At 44.4% G+C, this 13,955-nt stretch overlaps 1 protein-coding gene across 1 annotated transcript in view; it reads left to right on the forward strand.

Moving 5' to 3' along the window:
* Window positions 1-7,087: 7,087 nt before the first annotated feature.
* The window catches only part of Stard7 (StAR related lipid transfer domain containing 7), a 28,611-nt gene continuing 21,743 nt past the window's right edge, over window positions 7,088-13,955 (forward strand). Inside the window, exon 1 of the mRNA XM_052183536.1 lies at window positions 7,088-7,752. Coding sequence (XP_052039496.1) covers window positions 7,454-7,752 — 299 coding nt within the window. The 5' untranslated portion in view covers window positions 7,088-7,453. The remainder of the gene's footprint in view (window positions 7,753-13,955) is intronic.

The following is a 13,955-nucleotide window of genomic DNA, read 5'->3' on the forward strand; positions in this document are numbered from 1 at the left end:
ATCCCTAGAAAATGGCAACCTGCTCCCTAAGAGAGCACCTTGTGGTGAGGCAGACCATGTGCCCTGCATGTTAGTCTGTTCTGCTGCCTTCTTGGAGATGGCGTCTCTAACTGCACTGTTTTTGTTGAGGTCTCTTTTGTAAAACCCTCAGGGTGGTGGGTAGGCTTTTGTGTGGACAATGTAGATGCCCCTATTTGTCTCCTTACAGTCTACCATAAGGTCAGAGAAGATTTGCACATGCATACATACATATTTCCATTTTGTTGACAGGTTTATATGTTAATTTCGCTAGGCCAGAAGGTCATAATTTTTGTTTTTGTTTTTTGTTTGTTTGGTTCATTTTTGATGCAAGATTTCGATGTGTAACAGCCCTGGCTATTCTGGAACTCACTAAATAGACCAAGTAGGTTTTGAATTCAGAAATCTCCCTGTCTGTACTTCTTGAGTGCTATGAATTAAAGGCATGCACCACCACTGCCTGGCTTTTGGGAAGGGTTCCATATATTCTGTAAATAGTTGGTTCTTGCCCTGAAGGCTTTCTAGACCAGCAGCCAGGAACTCGAAAACCTGAGGATACTGAAAGCTGATGTCCAGAAAAGCTCTAAGCAGTGTAGTTACTCAGCCCTGTGACCCCAGCACTTAGAAAAGAGGCAGATTTTGCAGATTGAAAGCAGCCTGGGCTACATAGGTTTCCAATACAATCTAGGCTATATGGTGAGACAATCTCAAAAGACAAGTAAAAAGGAAGGCTTCTTGAAGGAAAGGGGGCTTCAAGTTGGGAAGAATGATTAGGCTTGGTGAGAGATGATAGGCTGGGGCAGTTGAGAGCCACTGTGTAGGTGCTGAAACTAAACACGTTCTCTGAAAGAACAGCAAGTGCTGTTAACACTGAGCCATCCCTCTAGCCGTCTCTTTTTTTTTTACTTAATAGGGAGAGAGGACTGGTGAGATGGCTCAGCAGTTAAGAGCACTGTCTGCTCTTTCAGAGGTCCTGAGTTCAATTCCCAGAGACCACATGGTGGCTCACAACTACCTATAAGAGGATCTGATGCCCTCTTCTGGCCTGCAGATGTATATGAGGCAGAATACTCATACATTAAATATTTTTTTAAAAAAAAGAGGGAGAGAAGGAGGTGAGTAAACGTAGCCATTATTCCTTATATCCTCTTTACAATGTACTTTAAAATGTATTTAAGAGTGTATGTGTCAGGCTGGAGAGATGGCTCAGTGGTTAAGAGCACTGACTGCTCTTCCAGAGGTCCTGAGTTCAACTCCCAGCAACCACATGGTGGCTCACAACCATCTGTAATGCATACAGTTCCCTCTTCTGGTATATTTAAAGGCAGCTACACTATACTCATATACATAAAATGAATAAATATATCTTACATTTTTTTTTAAAGTGGGTGCATGTGTCTATGTGCAAGTAGATGCTGTGTGAGTGCAGGTGCCCTCAGAGGCCCGGTGTCACACCCCTGGAGCTGAACTACTGCAGGCTGTGAGTGGCCTGACTGCATTCTGGGAACTGAACCTGGGTCCTCTGAAAGAACATCTGTAGCTGGTCCTTGCTAGTTTGTGGGTTCTTCTTTTTTCCATACTTTATCCCCCCAGGCTTCACCCCCTAAAATTAGACAGGAGAGAAACAAGGATGGGGGGGGGGAAGGAGAGAGGAAGAGAACCCCGAATCTAATTTCTTTCATTTCTTCTTTGACCACAGCTACTAGCAAACAGCAGCAAGCCTTCCTAATTAGCCACCACCACCTACCACATTTCTCAAGGTCCTCCAATTTATGTATCTGCTGAAAAGGTCCCAGAATTCCAAATGTCACACAATCGCAGAAATTATCTGCAGCTGGCAAAACCATGCTTCTGGTAGAGCATGAGGTAAATCATGGTCAGCTGCTGTGGGCAATCTGAAGCAGCCCTACACCTGGGATTACAATGAAAGAACCTTCTTATACAAATTTTGTATTTTTTTTTAAAAAAAAAAAAACCCAAAATCCCAGAATTCTCAGAAATGTCACTACAGTCATCAAGTGCTCTTAGCCTCTGAGCCATCTCTGCTACCCTTGATGTATTTTAGCTTACATAATCTCATTTGAGCCTCACAACCAACAAACACAGGTAAGGCTACAGAATTAGCTGTTTAGGCCTTAACTGCAGTGCTTTAGAGAAGGGATGCGAAATAGAGGATTGAAGAAGATCCTCCGAATAATCACTATCTGTTCACCATGCATACAGTGAACGGAACTCCACACCGCCATGCCTAGCAAGCACTGGTTAAGTTGGGAACTTATGGCTCCTCCCATGTGCCCTTTTACACCTGCTAGCTGGCCAAATCTCAGAAATGGAGTGGATTATCAGTTCATTAGGTCATAATCTAATTGCAGCAATTGTTCCAGATGTGGTTTGGTTGCTGGAACAAGTCAGTGCGGTCCCTAATCAACATGTAGTTAGCGATATGAATGTCTTTGCCCTCCACAACTTCCAGTCAAGACCATCAAGATTTATTCATGATCCTTCTGCCTCTATCTCCTGGCTCTGAGGTTAAGAGCACTGGCTGCTGTCCCAAAGGACTTGGGTTCAATTTCCAGTACCCACGTGACAGTTCACAACTGTCTGTAGGACATTCTAGGGAATTATACTCTCACACAGAAATAATGTAGGCAAAGCACAGAAAATAAAAATGTGTTTTCCTATGGTCTTAGTGAGCCCTGCGAAAGGGCCATTTAACCCACAGGTGAGAACCACTGACCCTAGGGTGTAGTAAGCTAGCCCTTTCTTTTACATTTGTATTATTTTTGTGTGAGGGGTACATGCACCGTGGCATGTGCCGTTAGAGGACAACTTTTAGGAGTCAATTTTCTCCTTTCACCTTTTGGGTCCTGGGCACTGAAATCACGTCACCAGATCTGGTAGGAGGTATCCATAGCCAACAAACCATCTGTTTTGTTTTTCAAGGGTTTCTGTGTAACCCTGGCTGTCCTGGAACTTGCTTTGTTGACCAGGCTGGCCTCAAATTCACATAGATTCACCTACTTCTGCCTTCCAAGTGTTGGGACTAAAGTTGTTGTGCACCACCACACTTGGCCTCTTCAAGTCATCTTGATGGCCTAAGCTATCCATTTCAAGGTGAAGGACAGGTTACTGTGGCCCACTCCTACCCGTACAAAAGGCACACTGCCTAGTAAGTTTGGATTTGGAGATAGCATACACTTCATTGGGTTCTTTGATTCATTTTCTGAATACTCCAAGTTGTGGTTCTAAGTCCCCCAAAAGAAGGTGGCATTCTCAAAAGTTCTGCCTGCCCAGGAAGCCACTTGGTTCACTATTTCATATGTATGAGTGTTTTACCTGCATGTATGTATATGTACAAAGTGCATGCATGCTCCCCAAAGAAGTCAGAGGAAAGTGTCAGATCCCCTGGATGTGGTGATAGGTGTGAGCTGCCATGTGGGTGCTGAGAACCGAACTTGGAAGAATAGCCAACGCCTTTATCTGCTGAGCCCCTCACTTTGTTTGTTTGGTTTTTTTGTTTGTTTTTGAGACAGGGTTTCTCTGTGTAGCCCTGGCTGTCCTGGAACTCTCTCTGTAGACCATGCTGGCCTCAAACTCAGAAATCTGCCTGCCTCTGCCTCCCAGAGTGCTGGGATTACAGGCGTGCGCCACCACCGCCCGGCGCCCCTTACTTTTTAATTGTTTAATTTTGTGTGTCTGTATGAGAATATGCCACATGTGTACGAGTGCCCCAGAAATCATAAGATGGCATTAGATCTCCTGGAGCTGGAGTTACAGGTTGTAAGCCCAAACATTCTTAACCAGCTATCTTTCCAGGCCCCTCTTCCCCTGATTTTTAGTTCTAGGACCACTGGGATAAATTATCCAGTCTCAATGAAGCCCTCGATGCTCTGTTCTGGAGGTAAAAACACTCAGGATTTGCTAGTTGCAGTTGCTGTGTTCTCCTGACCTCTACTGTAAAAACCCTGATTCCTCATAACATCCTATTTTCCTGGAAAACATCAAAGCTGGTAATGTGGGAGGTTTTCAGAGGAGAAGAATTATGTCTTTCCAGAAGACAATTCTTGCATCCTGCTTTTTTTTTTGGTTTTTTGAGACAGGGTTTCTCTGTATACCCTGGCTGTCCTGGAACTCACTCTGTAGACCAGGCTGGCCTCTAACTCAGAAATCTGCCTGCCTCTGCCTCCTAAGTGCTGGGATTACAGGCATGTGCCACTACCACCCGGCTTCCATCCTGCTTTATAAGGTAGATAGCAACCCCAAACCATGGATAGGCCTGGGAAGCAGTGAGCAGCAAAGTACAACCCTCTCATTGCTCAAGAGGCCAGTACTATTTTCTATTGCTTATAAATTTTTCTCAAGAAGAAATAAACACGTTACCAATTTCTACACTAAATTCTGCCTGGATGGGGCAGGAGAAACCTAAATTTCAGTCACGAGAAATTATCCTTCCCTTTGAGCCTTTGGAGAAAAATCTGTTTTAGTATAAGTATCTAAGATGGCATGCACTGGTGAGGGTATACATAAAATTCTAAATCCTGCGTAAGGAAGTTTCTTGCTGACTGGCAGGGAGGAACTGCTGCCTCCTACTGGCAGCAGAGTAGACTAGAAAGTGCTCAGTCCTAGGCAGCTGAGAGTAAGCTTTGTACATTGTCCCATTCAATTCTCTGCCTCTGGGCTGTGCTCTCCATTAGCTTTGTTTTGCATCTTTTGCAGCAGGGTCTCACACCACACCCCAGGATGGCCTAGGACTGGACGCAGCCCTCCTGAGTGCCGGGGTTGATTACAGGCAGGAGTCACCACACCAGACCTCTCTGACATTTTCAAACTTGTTCTGTGTAAAAAGGATGAGTGGGCACTGCAGGAATGTGCCCACCTACAGATGGAATGGCAAGTCTCTCCAGTGAAATTGTGCACAAGTCCCCTCCCCCACCCCAGGTTCCTTGTTTGAAGAAACTGCTTTGGGAGCTGTCTGCAGCTTCTCCTTGTTAGAAACGCTTAGGGTCAAAAAGAAAAAGACTGCCACTTCAATTGACGTGTCTAGACAAGGCAACCTAGGTTCTAAAACCCTTGGTTTTAATTCTAACACACATGGTGCTGTGTCTTTTCCCCATTGTCTGAGGGCCAACCTCAAGATCTTGTGCAACTGGCTAGTGGAAAAGAATTGGGACACAGAAACCAGAGGAAGGGGAAAATGAGTCACCTATATAACAGAGCAGCAGCCTCTGAGTCCACAAAGGCTTTACTGGAGAGAGGATTAAAACATTTGTTTAAAAGTCTTCCATGGTGGGAGAGAGAAAAAGATTCTAATTCCTGTCCTAAATACAAGTTTTACTGCGTTTGATAGAAAAGACTATTTGATGTTTCTTAAAATAGATCTCCAGTGTAGGCCTCATACTCACAGAGATCCAATCTGCCTTGGCCCCTGGAGTGCTGGGATTGAAGGTGTGTCCACCATGCCCTGCTAAGATTAAGTTAAAAAAAAAAAAGCAAAAACAATTTAGTGTAAAGCTTCCTATTAATAGCAAACATGGGAGGAGAAACACCACTGACCCAAATCATCATGGGCAAATTAATTCGTGTACGTGGGCTGCTACTCTAAGGTGGGGTTCCAGAGGGTAGCCTTGGATGTGAGGAAGACAAGGCTTTTATAGCTCAGAGGTAGGGAGTTTCCAACTGGGGAATTTGGTGGGTAAAATGGGCCAGGTTACAGAAGCTTGCTGAAAGCTAACAGGCTAGTTTCTACAAAGGCCCCTGAAACATGGTTGCAAGGTGGGCATAACAAGGTAGTGTGGGTGCTTGTATAACCTTTTGAAGCAGAGGTAGGGTTGCAAGATAGTTATAAGCAACTTTTTTTTTTAAAGAAGAAACACCCCCCCTGCTTTAAAGATTATTATATGTAAGTACACTGTAGCTGTCTTCAGACACTTTAGAAGAGGGAGTCAGATCTTGTTATGGATGGTTGTGAGCCACCATGTGGTTACTGGGATTTGAACTCAGGGTCTTCAGATGAACAGTCAGTGGTCTAAACCACTGAGCCATTTCTCCAGCCCATAAACAACTTTTTGAAACAAAGAAATGATTACCATTCTAGGAACAGACCGTACAGAATTATTTGTGGTTAAGGTTAAGGTGGGGCATAGCTCAATCCTTGAGCAACAGGCTTAATCATAAAAAGGAATAAACCCAGTTTGTCTTTAAGATGGCTTTTAAGACTAAAATGGATGCAGGCTGATTCTTCGCTTGAGGGGCAGCTATTATTTTCATCTTATAATTGGACAGAGAATTTTTACCTATTCATTTATTTTTGAGATACACTGTTGCTCAGGCTGGCCTCCGGCTCGAAGCAATGCTCCTGTCTCAGTTTCTGGAGTACTGGGATTATAGGCATGAACCACCAGGCCCTGGTTTAGAATAGTAATTTATCCTGAGACTCCATTTAGCAACCATCAGGTTACACGTGGCAAGTCAGGTTTTGGGAAACCTGCTTACTCTCCTACTCTGTTACCTCCTTCCAAAGACTGCTCAGGCCTAACGCATTTCCAGATTGCAACGGGTCACCCGCCCTTGAGGAGTTCTCTGCAACGTGTTCCTCGGCCCTAAGGATGGGCCACTGGTCCTCTCGGAGCCGGAACCCAGAACCCAGCAAGAGTCCTTGCTGCAGATACGCAGGAGGGCGCGGGGGATCAGGGCAAGGGGACCCAGGGAGGCCCGGGTAGCAGACCTCTGGCCTGCGGTCGGTGCGGGTTCACGCAGGACGTGCACCGCCCTCCACCGGCACAGGCCCGCCCCTCCCTGGAGTGTAGAGAGCAGTGAACCAGGCCGGGCCTCTGCACAACGGAACACCGCACCTGACCGTGCCTCTCCTCCGGACGGGGTGGGACGTCCCTAAATGGCGGCAACGCCGGGGTCCGAGGGTCACTCTCCAGGCGCCCTTGACAGGCCCTCACGCCACGCCACCTAGCTTGCTAACAGGCACCGGAGCAAGGGCGGATGAGCGCTTTGTCTTAGCCAATGGGCGCCCAGGGTTCTGGGACGAATCCAATCAGAGTGCGGGCAGAACAAACAGGTTAGGTTGCGCGCACTCGGCCGCGAGAGGCGGACACAGGCGCACGGGACTTCTCGTGCCGTGGCCCGGGACGGCCACCGCTCTTCTTCCCGCGCACCGGACGCGGCGGCCCGCGAGTTTCCGCCGTACACACAGACGAGCGGGCTGCCAGGACCGAGAGAGCCTCGTGCAGAGGTGCTCTCCTCAGAATCCACTCTACTTTAGCAGCTTCTGCAGAGAGGCATGAGGGGCGGGTCCTGGCTTCTGGAGCGTGAGGTGGGCTCGGGGTCAACCAGTTAAGGGGACTGCGCGGACAGCCCGGCCCGCCTCCCCCAGCCCTTCTACTCCGGGGCCTAGCGGCAGGCGCGGGAAGCCACAGAGGCCGACATGTTCCCGAGGAGGCCGCCGGCCACCCTGGCCGCCTGGCTGGCGGGCGCGCGGGGCGGGGGCCTGCTGGCCGCGCTGGCCAATCAGTGCCGCTTCGTGACGGGCCTGCGCGTGCGGCGAGCGCAGCAGATCGCGCAGCTCTACGGCCGCCTGTATTCCGAGAGCTCGCGCTGCGCCCTACTCGGACGCTTCTGGCGCCGGCTGCGCGGCCGCCCCGGCCATGCCTCTGCTTTGATGGCGGCGCTCTCCGGTGTTTTCGTTTGGGACGAGGAGAGGATCCAGGAGGAGGAGTTGCAGAGGTGAGCCTCTCGGCTGCAGTGGCGTCTCTGTTCGGTAGAGAGGGGTGGGCCTGGGCTGCAGGTTGGTGGGCACCTTGGCACCTGACCTGTTGTCCGTGCCGCCGGGTTTGCCCGGTGGTCTTTTGAGTGACAGTGCAATAGATTGAACCCATTTTAGCACCCCATGTTATTGCCCCCTTGCCTGTTAAATCCATTTGTCAGGTTAAAAATAACCACAAGAGATTCGACTGCGAATGGGTAGTATGACGCTAAAGAAAATATCCCCCAAACAAATTAGATATCTGAGGTATACAGGCCATTTTTCGGGTAATCAGTGTACCCAGAAAAGTGCAAATTCAAAACAGGGTTTAAAATAAGCCCCAGGGTGTGTGTGTGTGTGATGTAGCATGCCATTTATAAAATGACTGCGATCCAGATGGGACTCAGGCTTTGCGCGGACAGCCCACTGTCATTGTGACTTGTGTCTTGGCACATTCAAGAAGCTAGGAGGGATTTTCTGTTTGCACAAAGCAGTGGCCTGGATATTCTAACCTGTAAGAGTTAGGTTAGATTTTTACTGCTTCAGAATTTTTCAAATGCTGTACCATTAGGCTTTGTCTGTGGAAAAGCCCATTGGCATTGATTTATTCTTGTTAGCTTGTAGTTCTACGACTTTATAATTTTTAGATAATCTTAGAAAGAAAATGCTTTTAGGTTACAGCATTTCTATATTCTTTTTAAACAGATAGCCTCAAATTGTGCTCCTTACCTCTCCACCTCACCCCCCCCCCCCCCCAATTCTAAACGGTGATTTCAGGAATCAAGGCCAGTTTCTTCTAGATATTTCCTAAACAGGGAGAGAACCTGTTTTAAATTTTTTGGGGTTTGATCTTACCTTAAAAATGAGAGCAGAGCTGAGCATGGTAGGATTAAATCCCAGCACTCTGGGAGGTAGAAGGAGGCAGAGTTCAAGGCCAGTCTGGTCTACAAAGAGTGTGAAAAACAAAAACTGAGAACAGAGTAATGTTTATATTGTGACCTATTTGCTGTTAATACCCATATGCTAAGTTGCAAATTGGGCAATACTGATTTGAAAACTAGTCTCTCTTAAGAACTGGGGAAAGCTAGAAAAAACAATTGGGACTACCCTTCCTAGATGGCAAACACAGTTTAAAGTCTTAATCACAGGCAATCCTGTTTATGCAAAGGTTTAAAGTATGAAAGCTGTTTTGGTAATTCTTAGTGTTCTCTTCTGTTCAGTCTTTTGTGCTCCCTCTCTCCTTCCATTTTTGAAGTAGGACCTGTCTGTTATTTGCCCAGGTTAGCCTTGAACTTGTAATCTCTTGCCTTGGCCTCCACAGTTGCCTACCACCACACTTGAGTTTCTTGTTGGAGAGAAAACTAGGATGCAGGCGCGTGCAGTCAGTCTGGAGCTGCAGCGTGGGCTTTTCTGAGATTATAGCTTTGCTTTCTAGCCTTTTGGTGCCTCAGAACATTTTACAGGCTGGGTGTGGTGGCACTTGCCTTTAACTAAACATTCAGGAGGCAGAGGCAGAGGCAGGAGGATCCATGAGTTTGATCCAACCTGGTCTACATGGTAAGGTCTAGGAAAGCCAGGACTACATAGATTGTATGTCTCAAAAGAGTGTATGATGTACATCTTATCAAGTATAGTCTAAGCAATTTTATTCAACCTTACAAAATAATTTTGAATAATTGGTATATCAGCTATAGAAATAATTTTGTTAGCCCCCCCCCCCCAACCCCCAAAGTCAGGTTCTTACTCTATAGCCTAGGCCGGCTGGAAACTTACTATATAACCTACACTAACCTCAAACTAGGACACTCCTGAGTGCTGGGATTACAGGCATGAGCTACCATGCTCAAGTGAAATTAGATCTTTCTAGGTTTACATTTTTTTTACATTTATTTATTTATTCATGTGGGAAGTATTGCTTTTGAACACTACAACCTTTGTGTGGAGGTCAAAGAACAATTTGCAGTTGTTTCTTCTGGCATGTGGGAACCTGCGATCAAACTCAAGTCCTCAGGCTTAGGGACAAGTGTGTGGTGTTTCTTTCCCCCTCCCCTCAACATCTCTCTTGTACTGAAATCAAATCTCTCAATACTTGTCTAGTATTTTTATCCATTTGGCTTCTTAAGCAAAATAATTTTGCTGACTATTACCTATTACTGGTGCTAGCTGGTGTTCTGTGAGACTGGGAAAAATCCCATGGAAAAGTACAGCTCTGTGGTGTGTGTGTGTGTGTGTGTGTGTGTGTCTGTGTGTGTGTGTGTCTGTGTAAGTTACAGAAACAAAAAGAGGAAGGATGTTAGGAAATATGAAAATATAGGGGGAAATGGTCCATTGATCTCATGTTTTAAAAAAGTTAAGCTTGCTGCTCTGAAAGTTTGAGTAATTCTATTTAATGAGAAATTAGTTCTAGTAAATTTTCACAAGGAAAATTGGCCAGTTCCCTTTTTCTGTTTTTTTTTTTGGGGGGGGGGTTAGAATACATTAAACTTTTCAGTGTGTTGTTAGCTAGTGAAAAATATGTCAGTCTTAAAGGAACTTAATGGCCATAGTCACTTTGGTGTCTCTTACAGACAAAGCCTTAGGTTATCAAAACAACATAAAAGGAATTTGAGATTTGTTGGATTTGTCTTTGTTATTTTACCATTAACTAGCTGCTCCAAAAATACTATGAACTAGTTTATATCTTATTTCAAGATATGTCTCAAATGAGTAGTAGTTGAAAAACCTCTAATCTTATTTTTGGTTGGTTGGTTGGTTTTTATTTTTGTTTTTAAATTTAATTTAATTTTATTCTGAGACCGATTCTGACTCTGTAGCTCTCACTGTCCTAGAATTCATTGTGTAGACCAGGGTGGTCTCAAAATCAGAGAGAGTTCTCCCTGCCTCTGACTCCTAAGTCTTGGGATTAAATGCATGCTCCACTATGCCCAGCCAAAATTCCCTGCTTTGGACAGTAGTGTGGAATTTGAGGAGATTTAGTTAGGGGAAGCAGTTGTTGTTTGCACCACTTGCTGGGGGTGGCCTTACCAGAATTATTTTGAAGCCTGGATCACATTCTGTGGTCAGTGCAGCACCCTGGCTGAGTTCCATGTTGGCGTGCTTACCCTGTTTTCATTGTGTATCTTCAGTTTCTTCAGTACATGACTCTCTCAAATACTGTTTTGGAGAAAGGAAAGCAGAGACTGTCTCCCCTTCATCCTTGTACTAATCTAATCATCTGATTTTGTTACTATTTCAGGAATAATCTCTTTTGCCCTTTTCTCTCTTATTAAGTCTTCTTAGATGGGAAGATTTAGACACTTATCCTGTCTCAACAAGATTAGACACCATAGGAGAGAGGTGTTTCCTTTCTCCACATGCTGTCTATGATATTGTTTATGCTCTTGTGTGCTTTGTCAGTCTTATTATCATTTAGAAGTTGAAATATTTCAGGGACAGTAATGGGCAAGTCCTCCATAATTTATATTGTGCTTTCCCTATAGTATGTGCGTACTGGGTGCTGTAACTGGCTTTGAACTTACTATGTGGGTAAACCTTGAACATGGTATTCTCCTGTTTGTACCCCCAGAGTACATGATGGCCAAGCACTCTTACTTGACTGAGCTGCATCACCAGCCTGAGCCCCTGGTGTTAGTAAAACATTTAACTAGGGGAAACAAATTTCTGCTTCTTGTCATAATCAGGAATGGTGCTTGTTACTTAAGAATGCATTACTAATGCCAGGCTGTAATGGCACATGCCTTTAATCCCAGCACTTGGGAAGTAGCACTCAGGCAGATCTCGTGAGTAAGGAGGCCAGCTTGGTCTACAGAGTGAGTTACATGACAGTCAGGGCTACACAGAGGAACCCTGTTTCAAAAGGAAAGAAAGGAAGGAAGGAAAGAAGGAAGAAAGAAGGAAGGAAGGGAAAAAAGAAAAGAAGGAAAAAAGAAGAAAAAGAATGCTTTACTAAAGCCATTTGCACATGCCTTTTAAATCCCAAAATTCTGAAAACACAGGCAGGTAAAAAATGTCTGTAAGATAGATGCCAGTCTGGCAGCCTGGTCTACATTGCAAGTTCTTGACAGCCAAGGTTCTGCAGAGAGAGACCCTGTCTCAAAAGGGGGAAAAAGAATGCTTTAATTAGTCCTGTACAGGGCCCTTGCTTGTTGCCAAGTCGTGCCTGGAATTGCTCTCTGGGCAATTGGTGCTGTGGTTGTGCTTTTGTTCTCTTCTGCAAGATCTAATTGCCCACCATTAATAAGATATTGCCCATATTTCTTTTCTTGGGCCATTACAGGGCTAGTGTTGAATTCTATTTTGCAGTTTCCAATTTAAAACTTTCAAAAATGATACAACTTTTGTTAGTTTTTTGAGACAGGGTACAGTGTTTCTCTGTGTAGCTCTGGCTACAAATGTAGACCAGGCTGGCCTCTGAATCAGAGATCTGGCTCCCGAGTGCTGGGAATAAAAGCAAACACCACTGAGCAGCTTGATGAAACTATTTTTATCAGAATGTTTGTACTGGTCAAGGTTCTTGGTAGAAATACTGAAATGATCTTTGTTAACTCAAACCAAAAGGAATTAACTGGATAGTCTTTGTTAGCTTTTGTTCAGAGCAGGCCAAGAGAACAGTCAAGGCTTGCTCCAGGGATAATCTTCATACAGCAGTCTTGTGGGCATTCTCACTTCCCTTAGTTACTCTAGACGCCCTCTCAGGTGAGCAGTCTGTAAACCTCCTGGGCCTTTGCCCCTCCTAGCCAGGAGTTCTAAACTTACCTAAATTAGTTGTGCTTAGATAGGAGAGGTAGAGTATGAGCTTGCACCCACCTGCTTTCCTTCTCCGTAAATAGGAGGGATTTTAGGCAGTCAGAATGACAAATATCTCCCAATAGAAATATTATATTTTTGCCTAAATCTAAAGTTTAAAATCTAGTAACTTTGAATTCTAGAAGTCATAGGAACCTTTAAGAAAAGATGTCTTGCCGCATGGCGATGGCAGCACACCTTTATTTCCAACACTCGGGAGGCAGAAGCAGGAATATTGCTGAGTTCCAGGACAGCCTGCTCTACATTGTGAGTTCCAGGACAGCCAGAGCTACACAGAGAAACACTGTATCGAAAAACCGAGAGAGGGAGAGGGGAAAAGGGAGGTAGGTCTTCCCTTTACAAGTGAAATGTAAACTGAATCTCAGATCACACAATTAGTGTGTAACAGAGTCAGGACTTGAACAAATCTCTCTAGGACTGCTAAACTACTCAAAAATTTAGTCTTGGAATGCCAATAATTTGCTTTTATTTCTCTCCTCCCCCTTTTTGAGAAAGCAGTATTTTATGTAGCCCTGGTTGGCCTGGAACTTAAGTCAAAAATGACCTCGATTATAATCCTCCTGATTTAGTTAAGATTACCAGCATATGCCATTGCTTCTGGTATGTTTTTGGCTTTTTGGTATATTAATATAATGTTTTAATATAATAATTTGAATTACTGACGTGTCTTTTATATTTTTATCTATTCAGTTTATTCATTTGTTGACTATTTACTATGTACCATAGAGATACTAGGAGTTGGAACTGTAGTTAAAAGAGATTCATAGTTTAGCAAAGGAAGCAGATGTAAAGATACATTATTATAACATACTGTGATTTATCTCTGTAGAGAATAAAATAAAATTTATGTCATTAACTTTGTAGAAGTTACTCTTATTTTAGTATGTCCGCAATTGTGGTTTTCCTTGGTCTTTTGTTATACAACACTGAAAATTAAACCCAGGGCTTATAAATACTACACAAACACTATTACCAGGCTACATCCTCAGACTCTGGATTCCGGTTTTGTTTTGTTTTTTTAAGACAGGATCTTACAATGTAACTCAAACTCTCCATCCTTCTCACTGCTCCCTAAATGCTGTAAGGCAGGTCAGGCGTGTGTGTGTGTGTGTGTGTGTGTGTGTGTGTGTGTGTGTGTGTCTCCACACCCAGGGCTGGCCTCACTTTTGAATTGTATCCTTTTATGTATATGCAACCTACTCAACCAGCAGGTTTTCCTTTCTGTTTACTCTTTAAAGTTATTTATAAAATACAAGACATGTTTTGTTTTATTTATTTTCTTTTTTTTAATATTTATTTATTATTATATATAAGTATACTGTAGCTGTTTTAAGACACACCAGAAGAGGGCGTCAGATCTTATTACGGATGGTTGTGG

This window comes from Apodemus sylvaticus, chromosome 5 (assembly GCF_947179515.1).
Source record: "Apodemus sylvaticus chromosome 5, mApoSyl1.1, whole genome shotgun sequence".
Classification (NCBI taxonomy): Eukaryota; Metazoa; Chordata; class Mammalia; order Rodentia; family Muridae; genus Apodemus; species Apodemus sylvaticus.